At 46.5% G+C, this 12,284-nt stretch overlaps 1 protein-coding gene across 3 annotated transcripts in view; it reads left to right on the forward strand.

Annotated features, from left to right (window-relative positions):
- Tgfb2 (transforming growth factor beta 2) overlaps window positions 1-12,284 on the forward strand; it is an 81,493-nt gene that overhangs the window by 51,364 nt on the left and 17,845 nt on the right. For all 3 annotated transcript variants that reach the window (XM_048439494.3, XM_048439492.3, XM_048439493.3), the window contains one exon: window positions 3,043-3,206. In XM_048439494.3, coding sequence (XP_048295451.1) covers window positions 3,043-3,206 — 164 coding nt within the window. The remainder of the gene's footprint in view (window positions 1-3,042; window positions 3,207-12,284) is intronic.

The following is a 12,284-nucleotide window of genomic DNA, read 5'->3' on the forward strand; positions in this document are numbered from 1 at the left end:
GGAGGAAAATCAGTTTGCCTGAGTCGAAAAAGTGGGTCAGAAATGAAGAGGGAGGAGTAGGCCGGGCTGTCAGTGTGGGTAAGCTGGGGCCGGCCAAGCAAGAGGACCTGGCACCTGGTGAGAGAATGGAAACTGGGGTTGGAGTTACCAGAGGGTCATAGCTTGAACCCATCCCAGAGCGGGGAGGCAGAGGAAACAGTTCATTCCTCCTCCAAAGCTAAGCGGACGGATCTGGACTGCTCAAGCCATTAGACCTCTACCCCGCTGCTCTGGCACCCTGAGCTGAAGGAGTGAGCTTGCCTTGTTCTGGGTTCTGGTTGGTGGAGCAATTTTACAGCAATATTTCCCCCAAATGAGAGGATATTTTGGCAAACTGCTCAAGTCCCTCATCCAGCACAGGGGGCTTGTGACCAGTAGGAACAACTGGGATGCTCCCTTAAAAGCGGTGCTTCTTGGGTCAGCAGCTTTTATTGAGTTCTTTGATCACTTTCTCCTCCAGGCCTGGTTGCTTCTCTTGGTTCCAAGACCTGACCAGAGATGCCGGTTGGAGGTGCTCAGCTAGCCTTCCGCCTTGCACGTTAAACTACTTTTATTTACGAATCAGGAACCTCAGTGCAGGTTAGCATTATCAGCCAGTTGAAATATAAACTGTCTAAATGATCCTGTGAGCCAGCAGAAAGGACGGCTTTGCCTGGGATGGAGGGAACACAGTCGAGGGACCGCACTTAGCCATCAAGCGACTCTTGTAAATATTTGCCGAACCCCGTCGGAGCTCAAAAGCCTGGGACAGGATCATTTGGAGATTGCTTAGAAGAAGTAGAAACAAAATTGACCTCACGGGCTGAGGCAGTCATAAAAAGGAAGCGCGTGTATATGGGCAGAAGACCAGAAAGGGGGAAAAATTGTTCAAAGTTTAATAAACACAAAAGAGAATAAAAATAAATCTGAAAAGCACTTATTTACAAACTTGATGAAGGAGAGGATTGTGGCAGAGGGGTGTGAAAGATGGCTGCTTTGTGGAAGTCGAATGGGTGCGGAGGGGCTCCACGGCAAGAAGAGGGGAGAAGAGAAGATGTTTACACTGGCTAATGGCAGGAAACACACAAAACTGGTCTTGCCCTTCCAGGATGTGCTTTCAAAGGATGTTTGAAGCCTCTGCTGTCTAACATAGAGGATAAGCGAAGATGAATGTGGCCATGCCTCCTGTGGAAGGTTCTGGCCAAGGTGGTGTGGAAAGCCAGGGAGCCTGGCCTGAGCTCTGCCTGGCAGGCTCTGCCAGGGCAAGGGAGCTGTTTTCAGCTGGGATGCTTAGCAGAGGGCTGGGAGTCATGATTGCTGGGATGGTTATATTCCAAGCAAAGAAAAAGGTGATGTTGTCTCAGCAGCTACCTTACAGAATTGCTATGCTAGAGGGCTCTGAAGACTGCTGCTGCTCTGCAGGCTCCCCGCCATCTCTTCCAGAGGGCTATCGCAGTGTCTCAGTGAATGCCTTCAATTCTCCAAAGTCTGCTTATTTTGGATTGGTGGGCTGTTTGTTTGTTTGTTTCTGAGAGTTCTGGTTTGCCAGCTACAAAGCCTGAATTCATAGGGACTTGGAATTCAGGAGCCTGAATTCACAGTCTCAAGGACATGGGGAGAGATAAGAAAAGGCACCTCTGAGGCGAAAACTGCAGACGCCCTAAAGATGAGGAACTTGAGTTTGTTTCCAGCAGCCCCCGGGCTCCAGTACAATTGTCACAGACTGATGAGACATATTTATATCTGCTTCAAGACTGGCACGGAGACTTCTTTAATAAGTTAGTGTTGCCAATAGCCTGATACCTGACTCATTCAAGGCCCCATTGATGATCAACTATGCAAACAGATCTCTGGGGAACTCCTTGCATTTAGAACCCTGCCCTGAATATGTAGCATTTGAGAGGGGGATTCCTTACAGGTAATCTCTACCTTCCAGATTTTTAAAATTTCACAGGGGAAAGCAAAATAAACAAACACAAGGCAGAAACAGTCAGCATATTCAAAGAGAAATAATACGTGTGAATGATTACATTGTAAGGAGTCCTTGTGAGCATACAAAGGGCAAAATGAAGTACCGCTTCTAGATGAGATGGGATACTGTGGAACTGGAAGGTGAATTCATAGGGAAATTTTGGAAGGTTATAGAAGCATACCCAAAAGCCAGTGGCCTCTTGTCCCAGTGTTGGTGTTCAATCACTGTCGGCGGTGACATCAGAGAGGCAGGACAACCTGCTTGGGTCTTAGGGTAACGTCACTTTCATATTCAAAAGCAACAATAGCAGAATTCTAAGCAATGATCTCGAAACTGCTGTGTACAACCACAAATGCTGTCTTCCACAAGGCTCTAAAATAAAGGAATTGGTGCTTTCTTCTTCCTTCATAGCAATGATCACCTTCCACCTACCTGCAGATTGTTACACACCCCCACCTCAGAATTTGAGGGCTGGACCAGGTGTGGGTAGTGTGTGGGTCTATTTTTACTTTTCAGATTTCCTTATCATAACTTGATCATATGTGTGAAAACTCAAGCCTTGAAAGTCAGAAACGACTCAGTCCATGAGGCTGAATGGGAGAGGAGTGTTTGGAGCCAAACTTTCAAGGAAAAAAAACACACGGGCAGAAGGCTTGCTATTTAGGAGCTATTTTCTTGGCATATCTGATTAAAGTGTATGCAAGCCCGGCAGCTCTCTCCAGCCATCAACTGTCACGAACTTGTTCCAGTCCCTAACCATCTAGGGCTTTCCACTGGTCCGTCAGCCTTCAAAAGACAGGGTTAACTGCTTGCTTTCAGACGTGGTTGGAAATGGTTTGTTAATCGTTCTTAATCGGCTTCTCTGGAACTAAACACACATGTTGATTTTCGTTTTGTTCCTGGTTAAATTGTTAATGGTATTAAATTGGCCATTGGAAATGAAACTCCGTAGACATTTCCCACATGGCTCCCTGGGACTATCTCACACTGTGGTCTTTCTTGAGAGCACGATGGGTTTCGTCTTTCTCAACCGTTGCCCTAACATTTTACAGATGTCATCCCGCCCACTTTCTACAAACCCTACTTCAGAATTGTCCGCTTTGATGTCTCGACAATGGAGAAGAATGCTTCTAATCTGGTGAAGGCAGAATTCAGGGTCTTTCGTTTGCAGAACCCCAAGGCCAGAGTGGCTGAGCAGCGGATCGAACTGTATCAGGTAACCTTTGTTGGGGTTGCATGGTGGCTGTCTGCTGCCAGAATTGTCTTCTGCACACCTGTGGCACGAGTCCCACACTGTCATTTAGTCTTACTGAAATAGCTGGTCCCTCATTGTCGGCCAGGAAGAGACATAGAAGGGAGCACCAATACTACGTATCCTCCCTCAATGATATAAGGACTAGAGTACCCATCTCGGGAGACTTTCGTCCACAGGGCAGCTAACCAGGGCTCTCCCCCGTCTCCTTTGCATCTCTTTCATCTTTTCCTCATCTTTTTCCTCTCTGCCTCTGCCATTCTTTCTCATCTCCTATTCACTCATTCACTCTAAGTCTTGTCTCTCCCCTCACTGCTTGCTTTCCCTCTGACAAGCTGCTCCCCCGGTGTACTGCCATCTAGCCCACGTGTGCATGTGCTGTTCCTCATTCTGCCAACCTTCCCGACGTCTGCCCTCTCATCTTGTCAGTGGAGTGGCTGGGCAGCTGATTGAAACATAGATGAGAGACAGGGCCCCTGAGATTTCAGATACCTACTCTGAGTCTGGTGACTCAGGCAAAGTGTGTGGGGCCGAGGCTCGAGTGAGCTAGGAGCTACATGGAGACGCTCCTTCCCGACCCGGCCCATTTTAAGGAGGTCCCCAGGTAATCTGTATGCACTATGAAGCTGTTCGTTCGAGCTTGGCATCTGGTGGGGAAGGCAGATGTGCAAACTCCCAGTTAAATGACATCATGTCATGTGAACAGCACACGTAGGTGTAGAGGGCAGAGCCCGGGAACTCCCCGCAAGGATCTGGTGCTCACACAGGCTTCCAAAACCATCTTAAAGTGTATTAAACCAAGGTGAGGGGTCATTCGGAGTAGCAGCATTGTAGGGACAGGCATTTCAATTCAGTTTGTGTTAACTGATTTCGTCGGGAATCAGACTCAGTGCCTTGTGTATGTTGGGCAAGTACTCTCCCACTAAGCTAAACTGTCAGCTCCCAATAACAGATGCTTGGTGGGCTTATTGCATGTACCCAGGATAAGGTGTTTTGGTAAGAAAGTACCAGGAGAAGTTGACCTCTAGGCACAGTAGAGACCGAACAGAGAGACAGAGGAGATTAAGAATAGATCCCTCCTTTAGGGTTTAGCAGTGTGATTCACAGGTGAGTTTACTTGTAGAAAGAAAGCAGTTGATATCTGGATGCAAAGATCTCATTTTCCTGGGTTTTAATTATTTGGAAAACTGGATAATCAAGATGAGGATTTTTCCTCACATTCATTATGAAAGTGGGAAATTACTGTACTTGGACGTGCTGCTGTCTGTGAGTTCATGAGAATGTATAAACAGCTCTTGAGGAACTAGCTGCGGAGTGGGCAGGCAGAGCTTTGTCTCATCTGCTAGATGGGCCCTTTTGTTAGAATGGGTGTTTGAGTCTTCACATGTGTTCCAAGCACACACTCTGCTCAGCTCCTGCCTCGTAGACAGTGCAGAGCCAACGCAGCCTCGGAACAGGGCACGTCTGTGTCTGTGCTCTCAGCTCTACTGTGGCCTTCAGCAGAGGTGAGTCATGCGGCTCCTCTGGACTGTGCCCTTGCCCTGTCTGGTATTATTTCTAGCTCCTTCTTCCTCCACCTTATAGAGAAAGATGCTAAATTGAATGTCAGATTTGTAGTTGGTTGTTTCTTTTATTCTTTACTCTACCCAAATCCCAAATAAATCAGAAAACAAAGAGACCCAGAACCCTAATAAGAAGATTAAACCCCTCCATGGCTGGACAGATCATCAGAAGGAGGCATTGGCCATTATTCATTTGGATTCTGAGTAGCTAGTTCAAAACATATATGAGAAACATGGAATTAGACAAGGAGGAACATGGACGATGTCCCAGCAACTATGATGACCGTTTGGATTTGAGATTTTTACCAGTATAACAGTGATGCTGGCCTGAAAGCCCAGCCAGCCATGGAATCAAGGTCCGCAGAGGACCATTTCCACAAAACCTGCCCTGTATGAAGCCCACTGTGTGTTTTCCCTTTGACTCTCTGGCTGCCCTCTGGCTTCTGCTTCTGGACCCTTTATGGGAAGCCCCGTTTTTTGTTGTTTTCATCCACTTTAGTTGTCACTGGGGTGGAGAGGGCAGTGGTGTCTTTGCAGCCTTTGGTCATAATTTCTAGCCTAGCACAGCCCCTGATGTTTATGATGGTGGCCTTGCGCTGCAGCAATGAGGCTAAATTACCGGAATAGAATTGAACACATATAATAGGTCTATGACTTTCTATATTCAAACTCATTGAAATATCATTTTGAAAAAAAGAACAACAACAAAATAGTTTTGTGCTTAAATGGGGCAATCTTAAACTATTTGAAAAATTCAGTTATTCAGAGAGCAAGCCCTAAAGTTTCTGGATGCCTTTTGACCTGTGGGTCTTCTGATATTCTATTCCCTAGAGATTCTGTGGTGGCTCCAAATCAGCTGAGATAGATTCCTGGAAGATGCATTACGATACATCAGGATTCCTCAGGGCACTGTGCAGAAAGTGTGTGTGTGTGTGTGTGTGTGTGTGTGTGTGTGTCCACATGCTCATACACCCACTAATGTACTTCTGCATGTAAATTTGCATGTAGACCCAGTCATTTCCCTAGTGTGTAGTCCCTTGAAGACCTCTGTAGAAGGAATACCCATTATTCCCTTCTTGGAGACTCTGCTTCTTCTGGGAAGGAAAAGGGCAATTGCTTCTGAACCCAGGTGGTTTCCCAGAGCTCTCCCACTGGCTGAAATGTGAGAGCCTAGAGCTTGGAACTAGGCGCTTCCCAGTCTCACTTGGGAAGCAGCTTGTTTTACATTAGCTCATTAGCTTCAGACTAGTAGAGCCGGAGCCAGACCATGGGGTGATGTGCTGTGCCCCTATCAAATAGAGCGCAAAGGAGAAACCGCCAAGATGCCACCTCCTCACAGGGAGCTGGTGTGAGGTGGCCGGTGGTGCTGCCAGGTAGCCCAATGACAGACCTGTGTGAGCCAGCAGGTGGTGGACACGTTGAGACAAAATAAACACAGTGGGTTTAAGAGGCATGTAGATTCTTGGTCATGGACATCCAAGGCCCTGGCACCATATATGTTTCTGGGGAACAAAGACACACAGCTTTGCCGTCTCCACAGACGTACCATGAGAGTGCCCCTCTCTGGTGTACTCCATCAGAACCTAAACAAGAGGAGAGGAAAACCAAAGCTGCCCCCTCTCTTTCTCTGGTCTCCTTCCTTCTCTGTTCAACATAGTTCCTAAAGGACCCAGCTCTCCGCAGCCTGGACTCTCACTGCTGAAGGAAAGCAGTGGCTAAGCCATGAAACAGTGGTGCAACCATAAATCATTTATATCCATTGAATCTTTGTTTCAAACTGTAGATGGTATATAAAAACCATCTACAAAAAATATAAAAAACATTTATATTTGAGGATGAAATGGAGAATTGATGTTTATGGATCAAAATAATTGAGCCATTTTAGTAGTGAGAAGAAGTCATCCCTATCTAAACAGACAGTCTACATATCTATGCAAGATTCTGAAATGTGCATCTCTGAGGCTTTAGGTTGAAAGCTAGGTCAGATGTTGGATGGCCTAGACCTGCATTTGGAAAGACCTGGGTTCTTAAGATGTGAAAGAGGGGGCTCCTGGCTACTGTAGGGAGACGGTACTAATAGAGTTCATGAAAACTGCCTCTTTCTCCCCTCCTCATCCCGAGTGTGTGTGTGTGTGTGTGTGTGTGTGTGTGTGTGTGTAAGACAGGCAGACAGAGAGAGGTGTGTGTTTGTAAGAAAGAGAGGGGAAGGGAAGAGAGAGAAAGGGAGGGAGGAAGTGAAAGAGAGAGGGAGAGAGAGAGAGAGAGAGAGAGAGAGAGAGAGAGAGAACTCTAGGCTTTCATTTCTCATGTTGCCCAAGGGGATATAAAATAAAAAAGAGGTCAGCCAGAAAACCTGACTGTCTGGTAAATTAGACTTGCAAAATATGCTACTGAAAAAAAAAAGTTATACTGTGCTCCTGTTGTATGGAATTTTACAGCACACAATCCCCTTAAGACTGACCTCACCTCTGGCGCCACGTTGGAGACATACACAGCATAGTAACCATTTCAACCCCCCTCCAAAACAAATAAACAAACAAAACAGCCATGATGTATAAAAAACTACTCTCCACACAAGGCCATCAGTATCTCAGGGTTTCCAGAGTGATCAAATGCCATGGCTGCCTCAGAAGGACATTGAATTGTTGTCATTTCCATTAAGTCATGATGCTACTCAGCGTCAGTCAGCCTCATAAGCAGATAGGGCTCACAAAGTCGCAAGGACGCCAATCCTTCTTGACTGGGTTACAAAAAAAAAAAATCCCTGATCATGCAGTAGTAACTATTACTATTAATAGTGCTATTACTCCTTTTTTTCATAATATAGCCCAGGAACAAGAGAGCAGTATTGATAATTATTGTTAACACATACAGCATTCACCATGTTGCACAATGCCAGTGCTCTCTCTCTCCGTGTGTGTGTGTGTGTGTGTGTGTGCGTGTGTGTGTCTAAAGAGAGCCGTTCCCTCTTTATAAAAGCCCTAGAGAAGGTAGGTAGTGTCATCTCCTGTATAAACAGGGACAGTGGAGCCTGGTGAACTTCGGTGACTTTGTTGGCCACTGGGCTAGAGGGGCCATGCCTGGATTCCCACACAGGTCATATGACTCCAGGAGCCGTAGTCCCGGCCTTTTCACTTTATCAGCAGAAAGCACAAGACTGTGGTGTTGGGACCACATGTGCTGAAGGCCAGGCTTTGCTCTTTTGGGATCCCCAGGCAGTCCTGTGGCTAGAACTATTCCAAGTTGGTACAATACAAATACAAGCACCTTTCTTGTCAGAGATTTTCCAGGGGCCGGGCTCATGTGTGGAAACCTTGCTGAGGCTCTGTCTCCCCAGTGATTACCATTGTAGTTTCCCCAGCATTCTCTTGAACATTTGTAGAACAATATCTTTACTTTACAGTCGGTTCCCATGTGTGATAACAAAAGCTTGAGCCCTGTGGTCCCTATTGCAGAGTCTGGTTCCTGGTTGCTCCCCCATGAGTTTGCCTCAGGGCTTCCCTAACAAACATTTCCCACACTCCCTGCTCGGGAGCCGTTCAGAGAGGAGAGCTTCACAACCAGTCAGGCCTGGCTTTGCTATTGCTTCCTACCTTTCTCCACATTAGTTTTTGGGTCCAACAAACACCTCTTCTCCCTGAGCCTCTTCATCGGGAACTGGAGGGAAAGGTTTTCTTGAATGAGTCTCTGAGGTAATGTGCCTTCCAGGTGTGGCAAATCTGAGGCAGGGGTGGGTCATTATCTGGGTTTTACTGGCCCCTGGGGCGGGGGCCGTATTTCTTCTCCAACTAGCATGCGATTGGAAAAATCACTGTGATGCTGTCTGGTTGGACGTGGTCTGACCTGTTTCCTGTCATTACTAGAGCAGGGTAGGTTAACAGGGTTGGCCATCAAATGTCATTTTATGGCTTGTGTCCTTGCTTGAATAAATCTCTGAGGACAGTGAGCGGGCTGGGGACCGTGATGTGTCTTGCTTGTCGTTTTGAAGAACGGTCCTCTTCCTCATCCCTCTCCTCTCACTACCGCTTCCTGGCCCGTCATCAGACACAGAGATTTTCTCTTTCGGATTGACCTTTAATCTTTTAATCTGTGTGTATGAGTGGGTGCCTACATGTGTGTATGTCACCACATGTGCCTGGTGCCCATGGAGGCGTGATGAGGACATCAGAGTTCCCGACCTGGAGTTAAAGAAGTTTGTAAGCTTCCCAATGTGGATGCTGTAAACAGTACATGGGTTCCCTGGAAGAGATCCTAGCCGCTGAGCTACCTCTCCAGCCCCCTTCTGAACTGATTTTCAGTAAAGTTCTTTTTATCTTGCTGCAAATGTTTAGCATCTCGACTTTTCTATAATCTCCTCGAGCCCAAGCGAGAACACACACTTACTCTGTGACTCTGGCATTTAGAGAAAGTTCAAAGGAGTCTTGTTGATGGAACTTCTGGTCTAGAAGAAGGCTCAGATCACGGCTTTGGAGGACGCCTCCTCAAGGGCGAATCTGGATTGTTGAAAAGTGCTACTGACTTCTCTTTCCTTGACAACTGCCACGGTTCTCATGGGGAGTTTAGACAATGAGGCAGACAGTGATGGTCCCGGTTTTCAATTAAATAAGAAGTCGGGCCCCTCAAGCCTCCTTCTGTGGCCATGCTTGTCTGAATTGTGCGGCTTTCTGCCTTGGACTGCTCTGAACTTCCCATCTGCTGGTTCCTAGACTTTCTTACCCACTCTCCACTCACTCGCTGGCAAGGCTTGCGTCTATTCTTCTCTCTACCCACAATGCACTTCTAGAACTATCCATGTGCTCGGCTCTCTTCTGTACCTTAGGTCTTTGCCCGTCTATGAGTTGCTGGTGCCCTACCCTATCTGTTCCCTCAGGGTCACCTTTCCATCAGAGCCACCTCTCAGCTGTGCTTTCCTCTTTGATGTTCTTTATCACTGAATGAACTTAATCGTATGGTCCCTCCATCTTCAGGTGTTTTTTTTCCTGGCCCCACTATGCCTGCCTGCATGGGTACTTCGTAGGTGCTTTTGAATGGAGGCAAGAAAAGTTTCATAACAAGAACATTGTTAAAATAAATGTGTGACATCACAAAGGGCTCTCTAAGAACCATTACTCACTTTAGCTTTGGAAAATGTCCTGCATTGGTTTTAAAGATCTCTCTCCAAATATTTATGGAGAAAGAAATGAACTTACCTACCCATTTTCTGTTATTTCTTTAGCAACTGGCAAAGTAGATAATAACAACGTAGGCTTAAAAAAATAAGATTCTATAACAAGTTAATGGAATTGATACTCTTGGGTTTAGGAATGGTTTGTCCCTTAATGGCCCATGCACTTAAAACATGATCTCCAGTGGAAGGGTGTTGACAAGTGGAGCACTGAAGAAATGAGGCAGAGTGGGAAATTAGTGCCTTGAAGGAAGATCCTTGACAGTGGTTAATTTCCATGTTGTAGTGGGGATTAGGTCTAGGGAGACTGAATTACTCTTTACCCAAAAGTGACTTGTTATGTGTCAGGTCCAATGGGTACCCCAACTTCCCCCCAAAAGGGCAGGCTCACTGACTTGGTCCAAAATTGAATCTAAGCTCAATTCAAGTTGGACTACAGAAGGATTTCTGGTGGTTTGATGAAAACCAGCGTTCCTCAGGAATATGAGAAAAGGAGTCCCATTTAACAAAGGGAACCATTTCCCATCGGCTTTCCGTTGACACATACTTCTGGCACCTACTGGCATATCAAAGCCCTTGCTGGCCTCCAGGCCTCCTCAGTCCCCACTCATCCTTACTTGTTATACTTTCCAAAGCCCCCACAGTAGCTTCCTGGCCCTTCCACCTCCTCCTCCACTATGATATCTCCCAGTCTGTTCTCGACTGCCCCCTCTTTTATTTATAAGAGCAACCCCTCTGCTCTTCTATTTTTCTCTTCTATTTTCTTTCCAGATATTTTCTCTTTTGCTACTCTTTGCTATTCTCTCCACTTCCCTAGCTCTGGCCGTACCCAGTCAAGTGCTGAGCTACTATAAAGAGAAAACACTCCTCTGTCCAGGTTATTTGTGCTCCAGAGAGAGTCTGTCTTCACTCTCTTCTTTCCTGCATAGCTGATGCCTGTGGCAGGCTGACTCTGCTGATTCCAGAGATGTCCTTGACAGGCATCCATTACTTAGAACTTCTTGGAAAGGTACAATTACAGAGGAGCCGTGAAAATTACAGGACATGGTGTCAGCAGTAGTAGTATGTATCAGGTCTTCTAAGCCACCTCAGAAGGTTAATAATGCCAACCTTGGTTTTTCAGTCACCCCTAAAGTGGCCCAGTGTGACCAGGAAGAGAATTGCTTTTCTGCCTCTGGAGAAGAAAAACTTGTTTTGCCTAGTTCTGTTTCTCTAGAAAGTTCCACTCTCCATCACTTGGCAATTCTGTTTTCTGCTTTCCCCTTGTTAGTATTCTCCCAGTAATGGGTAACACAGCAGAAAAGGCCTCATCCTGTATCCTGTCCCAGACCCTAGCGAGTCTGTTCTCTGGGATATTTGTCACCTCTGTGGTCGGTCTGTGACTGTATGGAAAACCCTAGGGAGTTTTCATCTGCCATTTTCAAAGACTGTTTGTTCAGGGACTTACTTATCACTTGACCAAGTGTTTCTAGGGTTGTTGGTGACGGGAATCTACACAGGACAGGGCTGTGTAAGGCGCCAGGGGAAGGCTGCATAGGGCAATAAAAAAGCGTCAGAAAGTGCAGTCTTTCTCTGGAGAATTGTACAGTGTGGTCACACCTTTCAGAGTCCCCTCCACAGCATGGTGTGTGATTTCACTGTTGCCGTGGGTTTGCTCCCACCTCCCCCAGACATACCGAAGCACTAATTCCTAAACTATGATCTGGTTTTCAAGTTGTTCACTGCAGGGATGATTAGGTAAGACGAGGCCAGGCACATGGAGGAGGGTGGGTCCCCTATAGTCATCTGACTAGTGTCCATGACAAGATGGTCACATGAAATCAGGGAGGCACCAGAAAAATTACAGCTCGTGACATTTTAGCTAATATGTAAGTTGTTGAAACTTATTATAAGGTTTTGAAACCTCACAGGTCTAGAGAGTGAGAGCTTGGTGGTGCCTGACCCCAAAAGTCTCTGACGCCATCCCAGCACTGAGGATCTTCGAGGGTACTGTGCACGGAGAAGCTCCGGGGCTACAGAATGGGGAAGGCGAGTGAGACTAAACAGGCCTTGCGGTTCTCTCAGTTGTTGAAATCCCACTCTCTTTGCTGTAGACAATGCGCCATAAAGTGTGATTTCAGAGACATCCAGCCAGAAAGGAAGGAACTGCATCTAGCAACAAGTTCTGGTTTGGGTGTCACGATAGTTAGCACTGACACCAACATGGTGAAGACATTGAGTAGGCAGTAAGTAGAAGACACGATGCCAAAAGGAACATGTGTGTATGTATACTCATATATGAGTGTGTTTGTGTGTGTGTGTGTGTAGACAGACAGA

Source organism: Myodes glareolus, chromosome 5 (genome assembly GCF_982192425.1).
Source record: "Myodes glareolus chromosome 5, mMyoGla1.1, whole genome shotgun sequence".
NCBI classification, from domain to species: domain Eukaryota; kingdom Metazoa; phylum Chordata; class Mammalia; order Rodentia; family Cricetidae; genus Myodes; species Myodes glareolus.